The sequence below is a fragment of the Amblyomma mixtum genome, chromosome 10 (genome assembly GCF_055824585.1).
Source record: "Amblyomma mixtum isolate Tamu chromosome 10, ASM5582458v1, whole genome shotgun sequence".
NCBI lineage: Eukaryota > Metazoa > Arthropoda > Arachnida > Ixodida > Ixodidae > Amblyomma > Amblyomma mixtum.
The window spans coordinates 70,978,502-71,000,993 of NC_143021.1; the positions used below are offsets into that span (position 1 = coordinate 70,978,502).

Below are 22,492 nucleotides of genomic sequence, written 5' to 3' on the forward strand. Positions count from 1 at the left end.
CCTGCTGCAAGGTCCAATTCTGCCCGGCACAAAGTTTGCAATAGCTATCAGCGCATAGATATGATAACTCTGAAACGCTTCCGAACTGATATGTGTGCAGCGAGATGGGATGATGTGATGCGCTCAAAAGATGCGAATGACGCATACAGCATCCTGGTTGACAAAATAAATGCTGTGTACGATAAATGCTTCTTGGTTCACCGTCCTCGCAAACAAAAAGCTAAAAAGCCCTGGTTAACGCGAGATCTACTGCGCAAAATAAAGGTTAAAGAAAAGCTGTTTGCACAGTTTATTAAATCCCGTGACCCGTAAAAGCTAGAGAAATACAAGAAATACCGCAATTTTGATAACCGAGAGCTGAAATCCGCGAAGTTTAATTACTGCAACAGCCCTTTCTCATCCATGTCTGGTAAAAATGTTAGTGCGAAATGGTGCCAACTTAATTAATAAACTATTAAACCAAAATCCCAAATCTGCTGTCACCTGAGTGATGAAAGACGACATCGTCATTATCGGAGACGATCTCTCAAATGCATTTAATGAGCATTTTTCGAGCATCACAAAAACACTGCTCTCTTCCACCGCACCGACTCCTGGTTACGCTTTGCGAACACCAACTGTTGCTGAGTCTATATGCCTTTTCCCCACAACTGAAGCTGAAGTCGTAACAGTTTTTACTAACCTAAAATGTAGCAGTGCAGACGACAAAGATGGATTCCGCATAACACCTTTGAAGTTTATTATTGACTTACTTGCTGCTCCGTTAACGCACATTTACAACATTGCTCTCGCTACAGGGGTCTTTCCGAGAGAAATGCAAGTCGCAAAAGTTATTGCCATTCATAAAGGAGGCGACACATCAGATTTATCAAATTACTGGCCTATCTCCATCCTGCCTGTGTTATCAAAGGATTGACAAAAAATTTGTGTGTTGCAGAATAACCAAATTTTTAGATAAGCATGCTGTCCTGTCGGACCAACAGTTTGGCTTTAGACCTAAAAATCGACACAGACAGCTTTTATTAAGCAAAAAGAACTAATAATTGAGGCCTTTCAGAACAAATGCCTGGTCCTTGGCATTTATGCCGATTTTTAAAAAGCATTCGACTTGCTTAACCATAATCTGCTGCTACAAAAACTGGAACAGGACGGAATTAGGGGAGCCACTTTGTCTCTGCTAAAATCATACTTTGCTCATCGCAGACAAATTGTTTCTCACAATAACAAGTTATCGAGCCTTGAGCCACTTCTCTCTGGCGTTCCCCAGGGCAGCATATTGGGGCCCTTATTATTCCTTATTTACAACAATGACATGTTTTTTACCCCTGCCGTTGACCTTGTGGGCTTTGCTGACGATATTGTCACGTTGTAGTGACGGCAGTCCAGCGGTCAGGAAGACACCAACAAGACTTGGAAACGAAGCTCTTTATTTGGGCTGACTTGCGCCGGCAAAGGAGCTGAATCACTCGGCGGCGAAGCAACATACGTGCTCGTCAGTCGTCGAACTACGAATGCCCGCTGCTTGCGGCATCGTTCGATTTAAAGCCGGCAAGGAAACTTCGAGATAACAGGTCGAGATCATCTAGAGTAATCTGGAAACACTTAAATGCAGCTCTTCATGTTTCATTTCATTTATTGGTTTTGTTTGGCCAGTACAGAGACTGCAAACAAGGGAGAGCAAGCTAAAGGCGCCTAGTAGCGCCTGACAGAGGCCTGCCCTCCCCATGTAAAAAAAACAAAACAAAGTGGCACTTGGCAATTTACAAAGTTTCCATAAGTAACAGAAACTAGAAAAGCAGCGGATATATTGACAACGAAACAGAGATCAGGCATGCATAGAGCTAAGCACAACAAACTAAGATCAAAACATAACAAAGACAAAAACTGATTAGGTAGAAACACACCACAACTAGCTATAACAAAAATATTCATGAACAGTTTTCCTAAACCTGACCTCGGACATATTTTGTAGCGACAATTCTGTTAAATATGGATAGGTGTTTAATGTATGAGGAATTATGTGAGTTAGTTTTTGGAACCCATAGTTTGTACGGGATTTTGATGCATGGTATTGAGGGTGCCTAAGACTGTATGCTGTTTGGGCAATTAAATATGTGCTCTCGAAAGTCTGCCAGTTTCCTTTCATAAGGTTTCTGATATAAACAGCAAGCTTCTTGTGGTAAGCCGCCGTGATGGTTAGCAGTCTATGGTTGAGGAAGGAAGGACCTGTGCTCTCTCTGTAATGTAAATTATCAATCGCTCGTACAGCTCTTTTTTGTAAAGTAAATACTTTCACAAGATTGGTTGAGGTAGTCGTTCCCCAGATCAACAAACAATATTGTACATGCGAAAAGACTAGAGAGAAATAAATTTGTAGTTTGAATTTTCGAGGCAGTATTGTGCGAAATTTATTTAGGATACCAACAGAGCGAGCCATTTTAGTGCAAACGTAGTTTACATGATCTGTCCAGAGTAAATGTTCTTCAAAAATGACTCCAAGGAACATTGTAGAGCTGACACGAGTTATAGGAGCTTGTTCGAAGTGAATTTGGAAGTTGTTCGGAACTTCCTTATTATGTCTGTGATCAATCGAGATTAGTCCGGTCGCTTCTCGCGTCACGAACAAAAATGATAGCACCCGTTTCCTGCGGCCTTGCGCGAACGAACGGACACTACAGTGATACGTGGCAATAATACAGCACTCTTGCCGGGTAGCACAGAAGCCGAATTATTTTCGCGAGCCAGTAAGTTCCTGGAGTCCCAGTCAAAACGCACTACAGGAATTTACGACAGAAAACTTCTGTAGTCTGTCGTATTTTGGGCATGTAGTATTTCTGTAGTCTGTCCTCTGTAGTCTGTAGTGTCGTACTTCTGTAGTCTGTCTTCTGTAGTGTAGTATTTCTGTAGTCTGTCTTCTGTAGTGTAGTATTTCTGTAGTCTTTCTGTAGTGTAGTATTTCTGTAGTCTGTCTTCTGTAGTGATGTAATTCTGTAGTGTCGTATCTCTGTAGTCTGCCTTCTGTAGTGCATTTGTGTAGTGTGTTGTATTCCTGTAGTCATTACCAAGTACGCTTTATTTGTCAATTAATATGCAGCTACAGAGCAGCAGTCTGACTCTGAACATTCGATGCATTCCTGCAGTACAGCCAGGTATAAAAACGCCTCACTTGGAGCAAATCGACTATTTATTTACATATATACAGAATTTTTCTTCAGCAGGTCTCTCTTGTTCAGACTGTCCTAGGTGAAGAAAAAGAACAGTGATATATATAGTATGCATACACAACAAATGCATGCAAATGTTACAAAAGTCATACAGTGGAATCTTGATTATGCATTCCCCTTTCATGCAACGATCCACATTTAACATCAAATTGGCACGGGCCCGACGTAAACCCATAGGAATAATGCATTAAAGCCTCAATTATACAACTGAAGAATATGCACACGCCGCTTCATACGATGGCTGGCGGGAACCGTCCGGAATGGGAGAGACATTGGCATGCAGAGCACTTTACTGACAGAAGTGACGTCAACCAAGCTGTTTCCAGATAGAAATCAAGATGCAGACGTGCATGCAACGTGTGACCAAGTGCATCATGGCCTGTAATTACTGTTCTGCCAACGGCTCAGAATGAGTCCGTGCATGCAACCCGCATCTATCAGTGCGAGGCGGTCCGCCTGGCCCGTTTTTCCCCGCGCTTCACTTACGAAGACGTTGCGGGAATAAAAACTGCACGTTCATACCACCATAAAGTTATTGTAGAGGCGGTAAAAAGAGTAGACATTTCTGTGATCGCTGGTGGCTAGTTCAAAAGCGCTTCTCGCTACACCTTGAGTAAAGCACATGTTAGGCCTACAACACCAAGCAAGCGGTGTACTGTCAGCCGGCAGAACGCACATCACTGCAGAAATCGTGCCAAAGGTGGACATTGCGCTTTCTTTTTTCCTTTAAGATACGAATTCTTAGTACAACATGAACTGGTGGGCGAGTTGGTCTGACATATCTTAGTGAAGCAGCGCAACGGCACAAGGCCAAGGGAAGAAGGGGACAAACAGCGCTGAACTGACAACAAATGTTTATTCCGGATGCTAACAGCATATATATACTCTTTTGCACCTTAGAAAAAACAAAGAAACAGAGAGCAGCAGAAAGTATCAATCCCAGTCATTGTGCGCATGCAGCTGTATCGCGTGTACATCGATCATTTGAAATCAGGAAGTTGTGCTCTTTCACCGAGATGGCAACGGAAGGAGTGCTGATACAATTCACACCCAGCTTCATGATCTCAGATGCCTCAATAATCTCTCGTGTAAGCTTATCCTTGTGTTTGGTAACAACTTGGCTGTTTTTGAATTCTGGGTAACATGAACAGTCACGACAGTGAGTACCTATGTGGCGGGCCGCGTTCTTGACATTGTTTGCGTGCTCTTCAAGTTTTTCATTAAGACACCGGCCAGTTTGGCCGATGTATGACCCACCACACTTCAACGGGACTGAGTACACCACGTTGTCTTGGCATGGCACATACTTCATCCTGTGGTTTTTCTTGCAATTATGACCAGATTCCGATCTTTTATCCGGGCGATTAACTCTCGCACACAAGCCACTCAGTCTGACAGGAGCCGAAAAAACAACATCTACTCCTGCCTTTTTGCCTATTCTCTTCAAATTGTGGGACACAACATGAACATAAGGTATTACTGCCAGATTTTTTTGCTTGGAATGGGGGACAGCTTTGCCCTCCTTCAGCTTTTTCAATATCCCTTCTGCTACTGATGCCAGAATATGAAGGGGGTATTTTGCGTCTGTTAGCCTATCAACCTGATTGGAGAAACTAAATTCAAACTTGTGTGGGCAGGATTTTTGCATGGCATTTTGAAAGCATGACGCCACAATGCCTCTTTTAACAAGCTTCAAATGGGCTGAGCTGTATGGAAGTAAGGGCTTTTTACCCCTAGGATCAAATGCCCAGCATACATGGAAATCAGTAAAATATAAGGTCAGATCAAGGAACTTAAAGCGATCATTCACAGCCACTTCATGCGTAATTTCCAGCGGCGAAAGCACTTCACAGAATATCGCGCACAGGTCATTCACTTCCGCAGCGAAGCTAGCCGGGTCACAATCTAGTAAAATTAGGTAATCATCTACATATCGGAACATTCTTGCAAGTGTTGAGCTCATGAGTGATTGTTCGAGTGCCCTGTCAAGCTTAGCAAGGAACATGTCACTTAGCAATGGAGCGATGCAAGATCCTATGCAGATCCCATTCTTTTGAACTGTTTTTATTCAAAAGAATGGGATCTGCATAGGATCTTGCATCGCTCCATTGCTAAGTGACATGTTCCTTGCTAAGCTTGACAGGGCACTCGAACAATCACTCATGAGCTCAACAGTTGCAAGAGTGTTCCGATATGTAGATGATTACCTAATTTTACTAGATTGTGACCCGGCTAGCTTCGCTGCGGAAGTGAATGACCTGTGCGCGATATTCTGTGAAGTGCTTTCGCCGCTGGAAATTACGCATGAAGTGGCTGTGAATGATCGCTTTAAGTTCCTTGATCTGACCTTATATTTTACTGATTTCCATGTATGCTGGGCATTTGATCCTAGGGGTAAAAAGCCCTTACTTCCATACAGCTCAGCCCATTCGAAGCTTGTTAAAAGAGGCATTGTGGCGTCATGCTTTCAAAATGCCATGCAAAAATCCTGCCCACACAAGTTTGAATTTAGTTTCTCCAATCAGGTTGATAGGCTAACAGACGCAAAATACCCCCTTCATATTCTGGCATCAGTAGCAGAAGGGATATTGAAAAAGCTGAAGGAGGGCAAAGCTGTCCCCCGTTCCAAGCAAAAAAATCTGGCAGTAATACCTTATGTTCATGTTGTGTCCCACAATTTGAAGAGAATAGGCAAAAAGGCAGGAGTAGATGTTGTTTTTTCGGCTCCTGTCAGACTGAGTGGCTTGTGTGCGAGAGTTAATCGCCCGGATAAAAGATCGGAATCTGGTCATAATTGCAAGAAAAACCACAGGATGAAGTATGTGCCATGCCAAGACAACGTGGTGTACTCAGTCCCGTTGAAGTGTGGTGGGTCATACATCGGCCAAACTGGCCGGTGTCTTAATGAAAGACTTAAAGAGCACGCAAACAATGTCAAGAACACGGCCCGCCACATAGGTACTCACTGTCGTGACTGTTCATGTTACCCAGAATTCAAAAACAGCCAAGTTGTTACCAAACACAAGGATAAGCTTACACGAGAGATTATTGAGGCATCTGAGATCATGAAGCTGGGTGCGAATTGTATCAGCACTCCTTCCGTTGCCATCTCGGTGAAAGAGCACAACTTCCCGATTTCAAATGATCGATGTACACGCGATACAGCTGCATGCGCATAATGACTGGGATTGATACTTTCTGCTGCTCTCTGTTTCTTTGTTTTTTCTAAGGTGCAAAAGAGTATATATATGCTGTTAGCATCCGGAATAAACATTTGTTGTCAGTTCAGCGCTGTTTTTGTCCCCTTCTTCCCTTGGCCTTGTGCCGTTGCGCTGCTTCACTAAGAGATTCTTAGTACAGATACTGCAACCTGCTTCTGCGTAGTGACAGCGGTTTTAGAGAAAGTTTGAACAGAAAGACATGTCGCTGGCATGGCCGTATACTGTGCACTGCACATCTCCGAAGGGTTGTAGTAGTCATATTCCTGGCGCGTCGTTCATATTTTTTCGAGATTCATCCGACAGCTACTTAATGTGCAGCAACAGAGCGCTCGCCTGCCTTGTCTAAAGCCGCCTCTTCCACGCTGAAAAGCCTGGCTGTGTGCAGTCTCAGAACAGTCTGCTAATGTGGTCCATAAGTGCTGTTAACAGTCTGGTTCATAAATATAATCTTCTGTGCGTCATCTCAGTAGCAGACTATCCTTAAGCAGAACTTGGGTAAAGCAGTATCTCACTATAGTAGGCAAATTCCAGTGCGATTTGCAGGTTATTCCAGTGCCTAAGTGTACCATACAGACAGTTAGGAAATACAGTCAAGTTACGAGTTTTGTAAGCACATGAGCTTACCCAATCTATTCATGCATATAACAAGAGACTATTGGCTTGAACAGATATTTACCGCCGCAGGCCACAGCACTTCTGTGCCAGGTAGCGCGTCACCTTCTTGTGGTACTTTTGGAGATCCTCAGCCGAGCAACCCTTCAACTTCAAATAGTGCCAGAAGGAATCTGCACAGATGGGGTAATAAGTAATGTTAGTGTGGTTGAATATAAAAAATGAGCAGATCGAATAATGAGCATTAATACACCTAACATAGGTTGTCAGTTCGAATCCGTGCTGCAAGAAAGGCTCTAACTTAACTAGTAAGTTTATGCTGCACGACAGGCTGAATCGTATGACACCATCTGGTACATTCATGCCAAACGGTTCACCCACTAATTTTACAGGAATGTCGTGACTAAGCAGCCAGACTTTAATGCCTGCCAGACAGATATACATATACTGATCGATATAGTTTAGTTTCGAGCTGTGGTGCTCGAGCATCACACTGCCACCTGCTATTATTTTATTCCATTATCTAACCACCTCGGCTCCCATGACAACTACTGGGATATACTGCTGCATTGGAGGCTGCCAACTTGGGTTCTATCCGTGGAATCAGCACAACTCAGGCTCAAAACGCAACCAGGCTGAGAACGCAACGCAATGCTCTAAAATTACTACCTCGGGCTAATAGCTCTGGGAGCAAAGCTTCACACACTGGTGCATAATATTATACTTCAGATACATCCAGCAAAGCAGTAGAGAGAAAAGCCCTTTGATGAATAACAAAATTTAGCTGGAGTTTAAAAACCCACTTGCACTCTGCGTAGGTTTGGGACTTGGGGGAAAAAGAGAGGTGCAGGAAATTGCAAAGGTTTTCAAGCAATTTCAACAAAATTTCAAAAATTATACAGCCCCTGAATTAGGGATGGCATACATCAAAGTGGTGACAAATGGAGTGACAAAGTTCCTTACACAGTGTGTGCACTGATGAGGAATGAGGAGGATTTGGTGTTTAACTGGAAGATTAACAGCAAATAAAGTTTATTGCGCATATCTGCTGCCTATGAAAGGCTAACCGCCGAATTCAGAAGTGCGCCTCAACTCGATACTCCGTCTCCACTCTGTGGAGTGGAGAAAACAACTGCTCTTCCATTTGATGGGCAGTTAGGATTGAAGAATGCCACTCGGCATTTCTTCAGACAAGGAGCTGCTCTAGAGACCTTCTTCCAACTGCCGTCCCTCGAGGAAGCATGAAAGGCAAATGATGATGAGAATAAGGCGAAAAATTGCCTTTGGCTACAAAAAAGCATGGCATGGCTATTATGTGTCTGTTTTATCACGCTGCACCACCTTAAGAACACAAAGAACCTCACCGTTTATTAGCCTAGTAAAACATCTTTTGCAAGCTGCCTGACGAAAGCAACAGAGAAAAACTACCGGAAACGCTTGCACATCTGGCAACCTTTGCCACCAATGATGTAGCGTCTATGTAGGCATTTACGAATGGTGTAAAAACTGCCGTTCGTCAACTTGTGGGAGGCTGCAGGCCAGCGGCGAAGCTGAGAAGTACCAAAATGGGTTTGGATTTATGGGGTTTAATGTCCCAAGTGACTCAGGCTATGAGGGATGCCATAGTGAAGGGCTCTGATAATTTCATCCACATGGGGTTCTTTCACGTGCACTGACATCGCACAGTACACAAGCTTCCAGCATTTTGTCTCCATCAGAATGCGACTGCCGCGGCCAGGATCGATCCTGTGTCTTTGAAGTCAACAGCTGAGCACCGCAACCCCTGAGACTGCTTCATCATCAAATTATGCATTACATAAATGACACTGCATCACAGAAAAGGACTAACAGTCATGGCCAAACTGTAGTTACAGCCAAAAGTTGGCACCGTGAACCTGCTCCCCACATCCAAAAGCTTAGACAGCTTCAGCCAACACACAGGAATCAGATTGTCTCCCAAACCCCATGACACTGCCTCCCAAAGAAGGTGGCCGCCAATAAGTGGGCAACAAAAAAGTAAACTGTGGGTAACAACTTGAACGTCTTGCATCACGCTACAAGGTGATGTGAAATTTGAGGAAAGGCCCCAAGAAGCACATAATTTTTAGATTTTCAGAGCACTCTTAGCCCTTTAAATGCCAAATGTTTTCCTAAAAAACATGCCAGAAATTTTAAGGAATCAATTTTTTTGTGTACATTATTCTTGAAGCCACTTCATTGCATACACATGGGTAGCTGCAGAGCAGTCAGCTCAATGCACCGATTGTGGTTGACAGCACTCAGACATACAGACAAGGGACAGAAACAAAAAAGATGATGGCACAGGCACTGAACTTAAAACTTTTCCCAGAACTGCCGACATACTGCATAAATACCCACACCACAGGCACCAACACGCAGCGATTTATGCACTCGTGGTAACAAGAAGTGGTATGAGAAGTAGTGGAAAAACAACAAAAGCTAGAAGCAAAAACCAGAGGACACAGCACAGGATAAAACCAGAACAAGGTGAGAGAAAAATTTATAAGCAAGTCATTTTTAAAAGACTGCCAACAGTGGATAGGTTTGACCGAAAGAATATTTAAGAACTGGTCTGATAAAATGGAACTAAAAAACCTTATACACAAACACAGACCAAGCCCAGTGAAAAAAAAAATGAAGGAGAAATGGCAAGAAAAAACACGCAATAGAAGCAAAATGGCGATTGGGTAAGCAAACGAGAATTAAGCAACAAGCGAAGGTGAAGTGTGCTAAAAATTAAAAGGATAAAAGGGGAATAAAAACGCGCATGAGCCACAAAGGTGAAGCCAACAATTAAGATGGTTAAAAGTGGAAGATGACGTACAGTGAAGCCGAGAGATAAAATATAAAAAAGTGAAATTCAATAACCAGTATGAAGGCAAAAATCAAGGAAAAACACCAAAAGAGGGAAGTTGGCAGAAGAGGCAAGGCATGTAACACACATGTAGAACCAGGGCTAGATCAAGTACGTCCACAAAGAAAGGCAATCCTCCGAGTGAAACCAAGCGTGTTCTTTACATTCACCCCGGAGCCTGAAAATCTCTGCGGCTTCCACCATTGCATTGCGTCAGCTTATTACGGGGCTCTATTAACACAGTGGCTTTCTCGAACTTTGGGCAGCATGGCTTTTTTGCGTCCCATTATCAGCAGTGGACTTGCAGGTACCTAAGAGATGTACCCGATAAATCAGTGTAATGCTCTCTTAGCCTTCCATTGATGCCAATGTATACCTTGCAGCAAGAAAAAGGGATTGAGAAAGCACTTCTTGTGCATGCCACTAAGGGTTTCTGTGCAATGCAGTGCAGCCTGTTTCTTTTTTCTTTTTCATTGACGATCCTAGAGAGGTGTGATAGGTGATGGGGGGGGGGGCGGCAGCAAAAAAAGCATCTACTCTATCTCTCGAATTTTCTAAAGGTAAATTTCACAGAACCTTAAGAAAATCGGAGAGAAAGCAGGAGTAGACATTGCCTTTTCTGACCCCCTAGCACCTATTGCAGTTGCGGAATCCTAAATGAAAAAAAAAAGACGCTGCACCACGCAGCACAGAAAACCCTTAGCGCCATGCGCGGAGGGCATTTAATCAATCCTTTTGTCTTGCGGCAAGGTATACATTGGCATCAATGAAAGGATAAGGGAGCATAAGATTGATTTATCGGGTACATTTCTCGGGAATCTGCCAGTCGGAAAGAGCAAAACCACAAAACTATCACACAGAGGCAGGTGACAACACAAGGCTGTACTGACAACTGAAAATTTATTGAACAGCAGTGCTTATATAGACAAGTCACGTGTGTAATCTGCAAACAATCGTAAAGAGGCAAAAAAATTCAATGGCAACCATAGAGCTGAGCAAATATGACAATCACCTGCTCAAAAACGAAACAAAAACAACCGGGGGAAACACAGACAGAAACGCTAATTTTCCTGAAAAATGAACACAGTAGGCGTGCTGACACACTTATCTGGCTCTGACCTCAAGATGGCAACAGCCTCGACAATTTCTCTTTCCAACTGCTTCTTTCTTCATCCAATAATCTGTGTGCAGTTCAGTTTGGGATAGCAGTCTACAATGAGACAGTGAGTGGGACGGCAAATGCCTCCGGGTCTACTCAAGGAACACGCATACTCTTGCAAACAAATGTGTAAACATCTACCACTTTGGACGATATAAAACTGGCCACAGGTGAGGGGAATCTCGTACAACATGCCCGTTGGCGGTACTTTTTGAATGCCTCATGCCATGTGCAACGGGGGTGGTGTACACGATTCCTCTCAGCTGTGGTCGATTTTATACCGGCCAAATTGGTAGATGGTGAAACACTCCCTTGCAAGAGTATTAGCATTCCTTGGGTAGGCCCGGACGACCTTGCCTGCCTGTCCACTGTCCCAGTTGTAAAGACTTAACCTAAATTGAACTGCACACTATTATTGGATGAATAAAGGGCCAGTTGGAAAGAAATTCTCAAGGCTGTTGCCATCCTGAGGTCGAAGCCAGATAGGTGGGATAGCACGCCTTCTGTGTCCATTTTTCAGAAAGAATTGGAATTTGTTTCCCTCCCTAGGTTGTTTTTGCAATGATTGTTTGCAGATTACATGCGCAACTGATCCATATGAGCACTCATTTCTTCAATAAATGTTCAGTTGTCGTACCGCCTTGTGTTTTGCCTGCCTTTGTCCCATTCTGTTTTGCGGTTTTTCTAACGATTTCCAACCAACTGGCCTACAAGCACGTCCTAAATCTGCAAGTCCATTGCCAAAACTGTGACCGAAAAAAGCCATGCCACCCATGTTCGAAAAAGTGCCATTGTGTTAAAAAAGCACCAGAATAAGCCGACATGAACTGGTGGGAGCCGCCGGGATTCTGAGGCTCGAGGATTAATGGGCAAGAACACCCTCAGAAAAAAAGATTGCCTTTCTTCGGGATGTTTGACCTAGCCCTGGTTTTAAAAACATCTTGCATGCCTTGACTTTTCTGCCAACTCCTCTATTTTCGCGTTTTTGTTTGCTTTTATCTTTAATACTAATTGAATTTCACATTTTGATATTTTATAATTTAACAAAACTTCTGTTTGGGCTAGATGGTGCATAGCTATAAATGAAATGAAATTTAAGCGCACACGAAAAACGCACACAAGAGGAGATACACACAGGACAGGCGCTAACTTCATCTGATTTATTCGCAGGTAAGAGAGCGAAAATATATACATAAAACGAAGCATGCGCAGTAAAGAAACAGATCGTCATATCACAATGCGTGCTCAAGGTATCTGTATTCTGCCTGCAAAAGATTAACTGATGTATCACTCACACAGTCATGCCCCCTCTTCCTGATGTGAAATGCTTCTAATAATTCACGTGCCGTCTTATCACCGCTCCTGCCAAGAATCTATCTCCTTCAGCTGCGGCTGGCTCGGCTCTGCAGTTCGCACAATGGTCAGCCAAATGTGTCCCTCCACCCCTTAATGCCCGCAAATGTTCCCCCGCCCGGTCATTGACACACCGCCCAGTCTGGCCTATGTAAGCCCTACCGCAGGTCAAAGGTATCTCGTAAACGACACCGGAACAGCAGTCGACATACTTCTTTGAGTGCTTCTTCCTGCAGCCACTCTTCTTTTCCGTGCACGAAATGCGTGAGCAAAGGTGGGCAAGTTTCTTCGGTGCGGAGAACACCACAGGAACGCCGTGTCGGCTTGCCACCTTCTTCACATGATGGGCAACCTTGTGGATATACGGAACCACTACTGGTTTAAACGAGTTCCTTTCTAGTACGTTCGCTTTGGCGAACATGACCTGCTTGGTTTTTCGAAGAAGGGCCTCGGCCACAGAAACAATGACCGCGCCGACATAGGTACATAGGCACGTCCTCAGTAGGTACCTGCAGAAACACCTAGGCTCTCTACAGGTCCATGACCCCTTTACTGTAAAAAACTCGCTGCAGGTTGTACAGTTTCTCGAGGGTAATTCTGCAGTTGGGTATATGTTCTCGGTAGATGTGGAAGATCTGTTTTATTCTGTGCCCCACGATGTTTTGTTCGGTGATGTTAGGAGCGCGATAGAAGAAAGCGGAGAGGTGGAGTTCCAGAACTCATGCGGTCTTACAGTGGACAATTTTATGCGCGTTCTTGAGTTTTATTTAGGTGTCACTTTTATCTCTTTTGAGAATAAATTTTATCGTCAGAGACAAGGGATCTGCATTGGGTCCTGCGTAGCCCCTGTGCTTTGTAACCTGTTTTTAGCTTTTATTGACCGCGCCCTTGAGCAAAGCTTTAATGGGAAGGGAGTGCTGAAAGTTTTTAGGTACGTAGACGATTTTCTTATTGTTTTGAAAAACTAAACAACATTTCTTACACCGAAGCAGTTGGCAGCATCCTGGAGAGCTTTCAGCAGAACGGGAGGGGATTGAGATTTACGCACGAACTCCCTTTACAAGGTTCGTTGCAGTTTTTAGATGTCAATTTTACTATAGGAGTTGATCATGTTTGTTGGGAGTACGCTCCGAGGGCACAGAAAGAGCTTTTACCTTTTGATTCCGCTCATTCCAAAACAGTTAAGAGGTCTATTGCCGGCCTATGCCTGGGGTCTGCTCTCTCGAAGTCGTGCCCGCGTGCTATGCAGTGTAGCTTTAATAAGCAAGTACGCCGGCTACTTATGGCTGGGTTCCCCTGCGCGGTCATTGTTTCTGTGGCCGAGGCCCTTCTTCGAAAAACCAAGCAGGTCATGTTCGCCAAAGCGAACGTACTAGAAAGGAACTCGTTTAAACCAGTAGTGGTTCCGTATATCCACAAGGTTGCCCATCATGTGAAGAAGGTGGCAAGCCGACACGGCGTTCCTGTGGTGTTCTCCGCACCGAAGAAACTTGCCTACCTTTGCTCACGCATTTCATGCACGAAAAAGAAGAGTGGCTGCAGGAAGAAGCACTCAAAGAAGTATGTCGACTGCTGTTCCGGTGTCGTTTACGAGATACCTTTGACCTGCGGTAGGGCTTACATAGGCCAGACTGGGCGGTGTGTCAATGACCGGGCGGGGGAACATTTGCGGGCATTAAGGGGTGGAGGGACACATTTGGCTGACCATTGTGCGAACTGCAGAGCCGAGCCGCGGCTGAAGGAGATAAAGATTCTTGGCAGGAGCGGTGATAAGACAGCACGTGAATTATTAGAAGCATTTCACATCAGGAAGAGGGGGCATGACTGTGTGAGTGATACATCAGTTAATCTTTTGCAGGCAGAATACAGATACCTTGAGCACGCATTGTGATATGACGATCTGTTTCTTTACTGCGCATGCCTCGTTTTATGTATATATTTTCGCTCTCTTACCTGCGAATAAATCAGATGAAGTTAGCGCCTGTCCTGTGTGTATCTCCTCTTGTGTGCGTTTTTCGTGTGCGCTTAAATTTCATTTCATTTATTGATATTTTATCTCTCGTTTTTACAGTAGCTCATCTTTCTCCTGTAGCCATGTTAATTCTTGGCTTCACCTTTGTTGCTCATGTGCATTTATTCCCCTTTTATTCTTTCAGTTTTTTAGCTCACTTCACCTTTGTAGACCAATTCTTGTTTGCTTGCCCAATCACCATTTTCTTTTCACGGCATGTTTTTTCTTGCCATTTTACTTTTATTTCACTGCCCTTGATCTGTGTTTGCGTGTAGTGTTTTAGTTCCGTGTTATCAGACCAGTACTTGAAAATTTTGGTCAAACCGTTCCACTGTTTCACGTGCTGGTGGTCTTAAAAATGACTTGCTTAAAACTATTCCTTTAACCTTGTTATGGTTTCATCCTTCCCTGCTCTATAGTCTTGGTTTCTGTTTCTAGTTTGTGTTGTTTTCCCACTATTGGCCATATCACTTATTGTTGCCACGAGTGCATAAAATTGCCACCTGTTGGCGCCTGTGTTTTGGTTATATATGCAGTGTTTCGGTGATTCTGGAATAAATCTGTAGTCAGCACCTGTGCCCTCACATTTTTTCTTTCTGACCCCAGTCTGTGTTTCTAAGCTCTGTCAACCACAAAGGATCAGACCAACTAGACCGACAGCTTGTCCTATTCAAGCTCAATGCGTACTTTTCAAAGAAATGCTATGGCGAAAACACTGTACTTACAGTAAAGCCTGCTTGACTGAGCGAATACCACTGGCAATTCGCAAATTCCCAGCCTGCTCCTGATTGCTGGCTCAAGCCGCACGCAACTTTGTGGCTTGCACGACTTCCACGCAACTCTTGGTCCCTTGAAACTGAAACATAGAGGGATGAGTGAGAGATATCAGATTTGATATGCTTGTATTGCTGCAATGACTAAGAAAAAACGATATTTTCCATAAGAACAATTATTATTTCACACTAGCTTCGCAGAGTAAACCTCGTTTATCACGACCTCGTTAACACTGACATACTGCACAGTCCCAGCCTGACTGCATCTAGTTCTATGGTGTCATATGCTTGTTAGCTATGAGCCCTTGGCCTTGCACCGGTTAATACAGACAACCACGGAATGGGCAATCAGCTCCGACCTTTTGAGTCATAGATACTCACAAGCTCAGTGGTCCCAGGGGTTCTAGAAATATTGGCAGGGCGACACAGTAACAAGCATTCCGCACCACTTGCTCTCGCTTCATTGCAAAAAAACTCTCACAGCAGACCTGTCCTCCATTTTGCAGTGTGAAAATAATCAAATTCAAAGCATGCACACAAAATGTGGACCTCTCTTCGAACAGAGCTTCAGAAATACGGGTATAATTATTGTAATTAAACCTACCTGCAGTTTTCAATTTATCCTAAAATTTTATGCAACTCGACAAGCAATAAGCATTAAAAAGGAATTAAAATAGCCAGCACTGTTTAAACAATATAGCTACGAAGAAATACGAGACGTATCCACTACTCTCCAGTGGTTCTTTAGCTTCATGCATTATCAATCTACACTTTCTTACAGGCACATTTGCACGTGAAACTTGGGTTTAACCCAATCTTGATGAATCTTTCTGGAATGCAACAATCAGGAGAAACCAGTTTTACTCAAAAACAAAGGGCCCTATACAATGCATCACAAGGCCGGCTAGGCGCACTCAAGACTACAGCCCCTTCCACAAGTCTCCAATTTGCCTGTCCTCTACAAGTTGCAGGATCCCTGTCCACTGCTTGTCGAATTTCGCTATCCCGCCTTGCTAGTTCTCCCACTGCCCTTCTCAAACTCTTGGAATTCTGTTGCTCTAGCAGATCATCAGCTATTGTATTATTTTTTGTTTTAGCACTACACACTCCATGCCAACAATGCTGGATAATGTACTTTAAATAGGTTTGTAGAGCGTGCAAGTGGCTTGCAGCTTGACGAATAGGTGAGAAAAAAACGCGGAGCCTGACAAATAGGTGTGAAAAAAACGTGGGTTATTTGGAAGAAATGGGCTTGGGCAGGAGATGTAATGCAAAGGCAAGATAACCAGTGGTCCTTAAGAGTGATAGAGTGGATTCCAAGAGAAGGCAAACGTAGCAGGGGGCAGCAGAAAGTTAGGCGGGCGGATGAGATTAAGAAGTTTGTGGGGATACGGTGGCCACAACTGGCGAAGGACAGGGTTAATTGGAGAGACATGGGAGAGGCCTCTGCCCTGCATTGGGTGTTAGACTGATGATGATGACAACCTGGTGAATTTGCCTCGCAACAACCGCTGCAGCCTGATATTTTGTAGAGCAGCACAATGGCCTTCATTTTTTGAGTGAAGAAGTATTCAAATAGCATTTTGTTTCAACCATGAGTGTAAAGGGAAGACATTTTATGTTGCACAAAATGAAGGAATTACATGCATACTGGGCTTTGGAAGAATGCCCTGTGGACATTACAAAACACTGCCATCCTTGCTTTATCTCTGCCAGGTAACAAAATTCATTATTCTCCAAATACTTTGGACAAAGACAAGCTGCCGTGCACTCATTCGAGCTCAGTGGACTTTCCCTCAAACCAATCTTCAGTAAATAATATCAGGATTAGGCAAAAGTAACTGTAGTGTATTTCAGTGAGTCAGTGCCTTTTACAGAAAGTTTTGGAAACAGAAAAGTTTATGAGCTTTGTGAGCACATGATTGCCCAATCTATTTACATAGTCAAATGGGAAATTTGCCTTCCTATTCAATTTATGCACATTCAAACAATATTTACCGCTGTAGGCCACATCAGTTCTGTACCAGGTAGCACATGCCAAAAAAAAGCCTTGATAGCGTAATAAGTAATGTGTGGTTGACTATAGAACTTAAAATCTAGACCATATCTCTTGGATCTAATCTTGACATATTTCTGCATAATACTATACTGCAGATACAAAAAGCAAAGCAATAGAGAGAGACAGAGAAACTTTGCTAATGAAATGAACAAAATATTTACTTAAAATCACTGACCTGTTACTCAGCATGAGGGAGGAAATAAGAGGGAAAGACGAAGGAAAACAGGTGCAGAAAATTGTTAACGTTTAGAAAATAATAAATTTAAACAATTTTTGGAAATGATGTATTCATTACTTTACTTGGTTTTAAAGGGTTTAATGCCACAAAGCGGCGCAGGCTATACAGGGCGCTATTGTAGAGGACTGGAAAATTCTTTAGGTGTGCTGACATCACACGGTACCTGGGCCTCTAGCATTTCGTCTCCATTGAAATGAGACTAGTACAGCTGGAATCAAAACTGGCTGGAATCGAACCTGCCTCTTCCGGGTCAGCAGCCAAGCACAATAACCACTCAGCCACCATGACGGCTCCCATTTGGGGTGACATGCATCAATGTGGTGACTGACGGGGCTGACAAAGTTCACTTCAGAGAGGGTGTGCATTGATGAGGTTATATAGTTCAATTCTCCCTGTGCCACATAATTAGACAGGTAAAAATTTATTATGAGCATATGCTGCCTATGGCAGGCCAAGAGATGTAAGACACAAAGCATATGTCCATAAAATGAAAGCAAGAACAGCACAATTTCCTGCTGTGAGTAACCGCTCCACTATCCAAAAGGATAGCCAGCTTCTTTAAAAAATGTATGTCCTGCCTATGTCCATTTATGATTCCCGCTCAGATTTTAATTCGCATTTATTTCCAACCAACTCAGTTCTCTCCCAATCTCTTATCATTAACCCTATGATTTTCCTGAGTGGTTCACCGCACTGTTCTCAATTTTAAGCCCTTTGTAAAGTACCCCACTTTTCCCGACAGCTTAGCAAAGGCAAAGCAGTTTAAAATTTCTTTTTGAGCATACTGCAAGGTGCTGCTCGTAACTTCTGAGTGCATGCCTAAGGCAATAAACCCCTTTCTTATTCTCCCAACCATTTCTTTCAAATGCTCTATATCTGTGCATGACCTGGCCGAGGTGTATTCTGTTTCGACTTCCAGTACCTTACTGCATTTCATAAAAAGGCCTCTTTCCTGATTATTAAGTATTGATTTAGCTCTCATTTTCACACTGAGTATTGATGTCCTCAATCATTTGCAAGAATTCATCACTTATACTACAACTCACCATTAATACTACAATAACATGAAATCAAATATAACTGAGCGGTTCTCCATGAGTCTTCGCATTTCCTGAACCAACCTGCTGCTATGCAGAGAGGGTCACCTCGTCTAGCATCATCACATCTTGTTCAGGGTATGTGGGTTGTGCAAAGTAAACAACAGTTGATTTCAGGTCACTGCAGTCAAAGCTACAAAGTAGCTGGTGCAATGAAATGTTAGTTCTAAGAAGGTCTGCTCGTTTTTTTTATGCAGGCCCAAGTGAACACAGGCTTAAACTGCATGCTGTTTGATGTCAGTGCAGGATAAAGATCCCCAGGTGGCCAAAATTATTCTGCAGCCCTCTGCTACGGCACCTCTTTTCTTCTTTAACTCCCTCCTTTATCCCTTCCCTTGCATCATTGTTCAGGTGCCTATCAAGATGTGAGACAGTTACTCTGTCACTTCCTTGGCTCAAAAACCAATTTAAAATTTTTCAAGGATACTGTCAAGAACGTAGAGGTACAAACTGTACACTATAACCACATGCCACAGCAATAAACCAGCAATACATCTGCGCTGACAGGAGCTTGCCAAGTACGCTGCAAGGATGCTATGCCACACAAGATTTGGTGTCATCATACAATGTTACTTTACTGACTGACATTTCAATGTACAAGCACTAAATACCATTAAAGTATTATTGTACAGCACAACGTTTTTAAAAGATAAACGAACATTTTGGCCCTTTTAGAGGACACACATGCATAAAAGGCAACAGGTGTGGAATAGTCACTGCACCTGAAGCAGGCTCAACTTTATAATAACAGCGCAGTGTCAAGAGCTACATGTGCGGCTATATTTCGTACAAATTTGCAGTTCATGTAATAAGCTGAGGTACTGCTGTAAAGTGCATGTAGAGTTCTGCATGCATTTTTAAACACAGCAGTGAGCCTATGTTGAAAATATTTTTCAAAACAGGCAGGTAAGGTATGCGTAACTGAAAAAGATAATTACCATGAATGGCTTGGAGGGATGGCACAGCTGAAGGCAGGAAGCACGCATGGCCCAGCAGATGCTGGCAGCTGGCAACTGCAGATAAATACGTCCCAACCAACAGCTGTCAGTGCCAGTGACAATGTCATGAATGACGACAAAACAAACTGTCGACTGCTTCAGAAACTAAAATGAGGTATTAATATAGGAACACAAAAAGCAATGAGGTGGCCCATGACAAAATAAATAAGGAGATTGTATGTGAAACACCCATACACATTCTTTGAGTACATTTACATGACTGTCATAACCACATTGAAAGATGAGCTGGCTGGAATACCGCTTTATTCTTATGCATGATGAAAAGAGCCCAACTATTCGAATATAGCATGCGCAGGCTTTAGTTAATTACTATTAGGGTGCCTTGCACCAGCGTCTAATGTATTCTTAAATTGAACATAGCACCCAGTCGACCAGTTTACCTTGCATAAATGAGAAGAGAAAATGCAAAAGACATGCATTCAATACCAAGGAGCCCGATATCTCACGTCACAACTGAGCATGATACGAAAATTAGTAGTGCATTTAACAAATTCCACACAAATAAAAACAGCAAAACATTTGTCGAGTGGTAATGCAAGTAGGGGCAAGAGCAAAAAAAAAATACCGAAGAACACTGGTGAGTGAGGTGCAGGGAGGTCTGTGGGTAGGGTTCCGTGCCTGGGAACAGTTCCGAGCGCGGAGAACTGCTGCCGGCAGTCAACCAAGAATAAATAAGAGAAAGTGAAAATGAATAACAAACCATCACCAATTGCGAACGACCTGAAAGCGGGCCGCATAAGCGAGGCATACAGCAAAAAGCTTGAAATCCCAAATAAGTGTGCAGTTGCATCCCCAACAGTTCAGTGCCCTGAAGGAGAGGAAGCATGGACGCCTACAGTTCAGGGAAGACACAAGAACGACCTAACTGACATAATATTGCCAAATTCTGTTCCAATGGGGAAGCACAGATAAAAAGTTTACAAATGACTAGTACATATGCGCCAGCCTTCCACATGCGATCACTGTCTTCAAAATAATTTGCATGACGAATATTAAGAAGTAAGCACTGATCCGATGAGCACCAACACCGAGCAAAACCATCCGTCGTCTGTTCGCAGTTCGCCTAGCGCGAGTGCTTCATCGCGCAGCACTGCCGCTCATAATAATCTTCTAAATAGCACAAATCCATCCGATGGGTACCAGCCGCGAGCAAAATCACCCGTTGTCAGTTCCCTCGCCTGTTCTCAGCTGTCCACGCAAAAGCGCTCTCACCCGCGGCACTGATCGTCGTCTTCTACGCAGTACAAATCCATGCCAGTTGAATGTAGTAAACATTGTAGTTTTTCGCAGCGCTAGCAAGCGACCGCATAACTCTGCTGTGATCTCTGGTGGCATTTTTATTTACCACGGCACCTGAGTACTAAACGCAGACTATGAAGCAAGACTTGTCACGCAGGCTATACGTCCGTTCTTTTCAGGCAACGCATTATAGCTGAGGCAACCGCACGCAGACTGCCTCCACTGCCATCCCTATATAGCCGCACACTAATAACGCGTGTGAATACAGATCAGTAATAGAGAAGCGGTGACGGTACTCACCAATCATGCAGCTCATCCAGGCTTAGTAAAACCGCGCCGTCGTCTTCATTGCCTTTCCAGATGACAAGACGTCGTAGCGCTGCCTTTCTTCACGGCTTTGCCCGTCCAAACTCACCGATGTTGACTGGGCGTAATACTCGTCGTTGGCTTCCAAAACACACTTCTGTTCTTCACACATGTCCGCCGCACAAGCACTCAAACAATGCCATGAAAATCCAAATAACACAAAACACGTGAGGCAACGCACGCACTGACATGGCGCCGGCGTCAGCGGCTTTGCCCTTGTTTTTGCGTCGTTGAAAAACTGCAACTCAAATGCGCTTTTTTACTACTAATATTTGAATTATGTTCAGAAGAAAAATACTTCAATTGTTTTAAATTTATTTTTTATTAAGTGCGAACACTAAAGCGCTTTTAAATACTTTTGTAGAAGCTGCGATCCTGTGATCCCATCACCCAGGGTGCCCCGGATGTTCTAGCAGACGATGGAGCAGACGACGGCGCAGACGACGCTGTTGACGGAATGAAATTTCGTTTGCTGCCAGCTAAAATCTCTTAATTGCGACAAAACGGGCAAAGAAATGCACCGTACCTCAAGCTGGTGCATATCAAGGATATGTTGGACGTGAGCGGTAGGACTGAGAGCAGCTGCGATGCATTACTTTGACTGACGCGGGCATGCTCGACGGAGATTTACACGAAACTGAGGGCTTAACTGTGACCCGTACAAGCGGATAACTTTGATATCAACTGCTTTGCGAAACTACGCCGATAGTTGCGTCACACTTTAGCTGATATGCAACAGCGGCTCGCACTCGCCGCATCTTGCTCGCGTGTACTTTCACAATTGAGCAAGAGCCCACATGGAAGCCGATAGAAGCAACTGTGTTTTCGAGTTCAGATTGTTCCGCGAAATACGAGCAGCTTGTTTTAGCACGCACTCGAATTGTAGTTCTCAGCCAGTGCGTCACGAGCGGTGACGATGGCCTCGATGACGAGCGTAAGAATCACCTTAAGGTGGCCGCAACGAAGCCGGTTTCCCAAGCGTATACAGTGAAAGCTCGTTAATTCGACCCCCGTTAATTCGAAAAATCGGATAATTCGACGCGCGCGCGAGGTCCCTACAATTATACATAGGAGTCTATGGGGCGAAACTCTCGTTAATTCGAACAAATTTTGCCGTGCGTCGGTTAATTCGACTTCACTCCGCAGCCCGCCAAGCCGGTTTGCCGAGAGCAAAAAGAAAAAAAAAACTGCCATGAGCGGCGCTACTGTACGGCTGATAGGCCATCCGTATGGTCATATTATCATC

The 22,492-nt window shown here is 43.8% G+C and overlaps 1 protein-coding gene across 3 annotated transcripts; it reads right to left on the minus strand.

Moving 5' to 3' along the window:
• Nucleotides 1–3,166: 3,166 nt before the first annotated feature.
• Nucleotides 3,167–21,435, minus strand: LOC149326091 (uncharacterized). Of its 3 annotated transcripts, none has more exons than XM_089562535.1 (6): nt 21,181–21,435; nt 20,207–20,288; nt 19,561–19,635; nt 15,181–15,311; nt 7,122–7,230; nt 3,167–3,234 (listed from the first exon to the last, which is right to left on the minus strand). In XM_089562535.1, exons 1-6 carry the CDS (start codon nt 21,194–21,196, stop codon nt 3,189–3,191), a joined length of 459 nt encoding a protein of 152 aa, XP_089418661.1. In that variant the 5' UTR covers nt 21,197–21,435; the 3' UTR covers nt 3,167–3,188. The 3 variants fall into 3 exon arrangements, with proteins under 3 accessions (XP_089418661.1, XP_089418662.1, XP_089418663.1); XM_089562536.1 differs by having other exon boundaries at nt 20,207–20,285; nt 21,181–21,434; XM_089562537.1 differs by having other exon boundaries at nt 3,167–3,239; nt 21,181–21,434.
• Nucleotides 21,436–22,492: the final 1,057 nt, after the last annotated feature.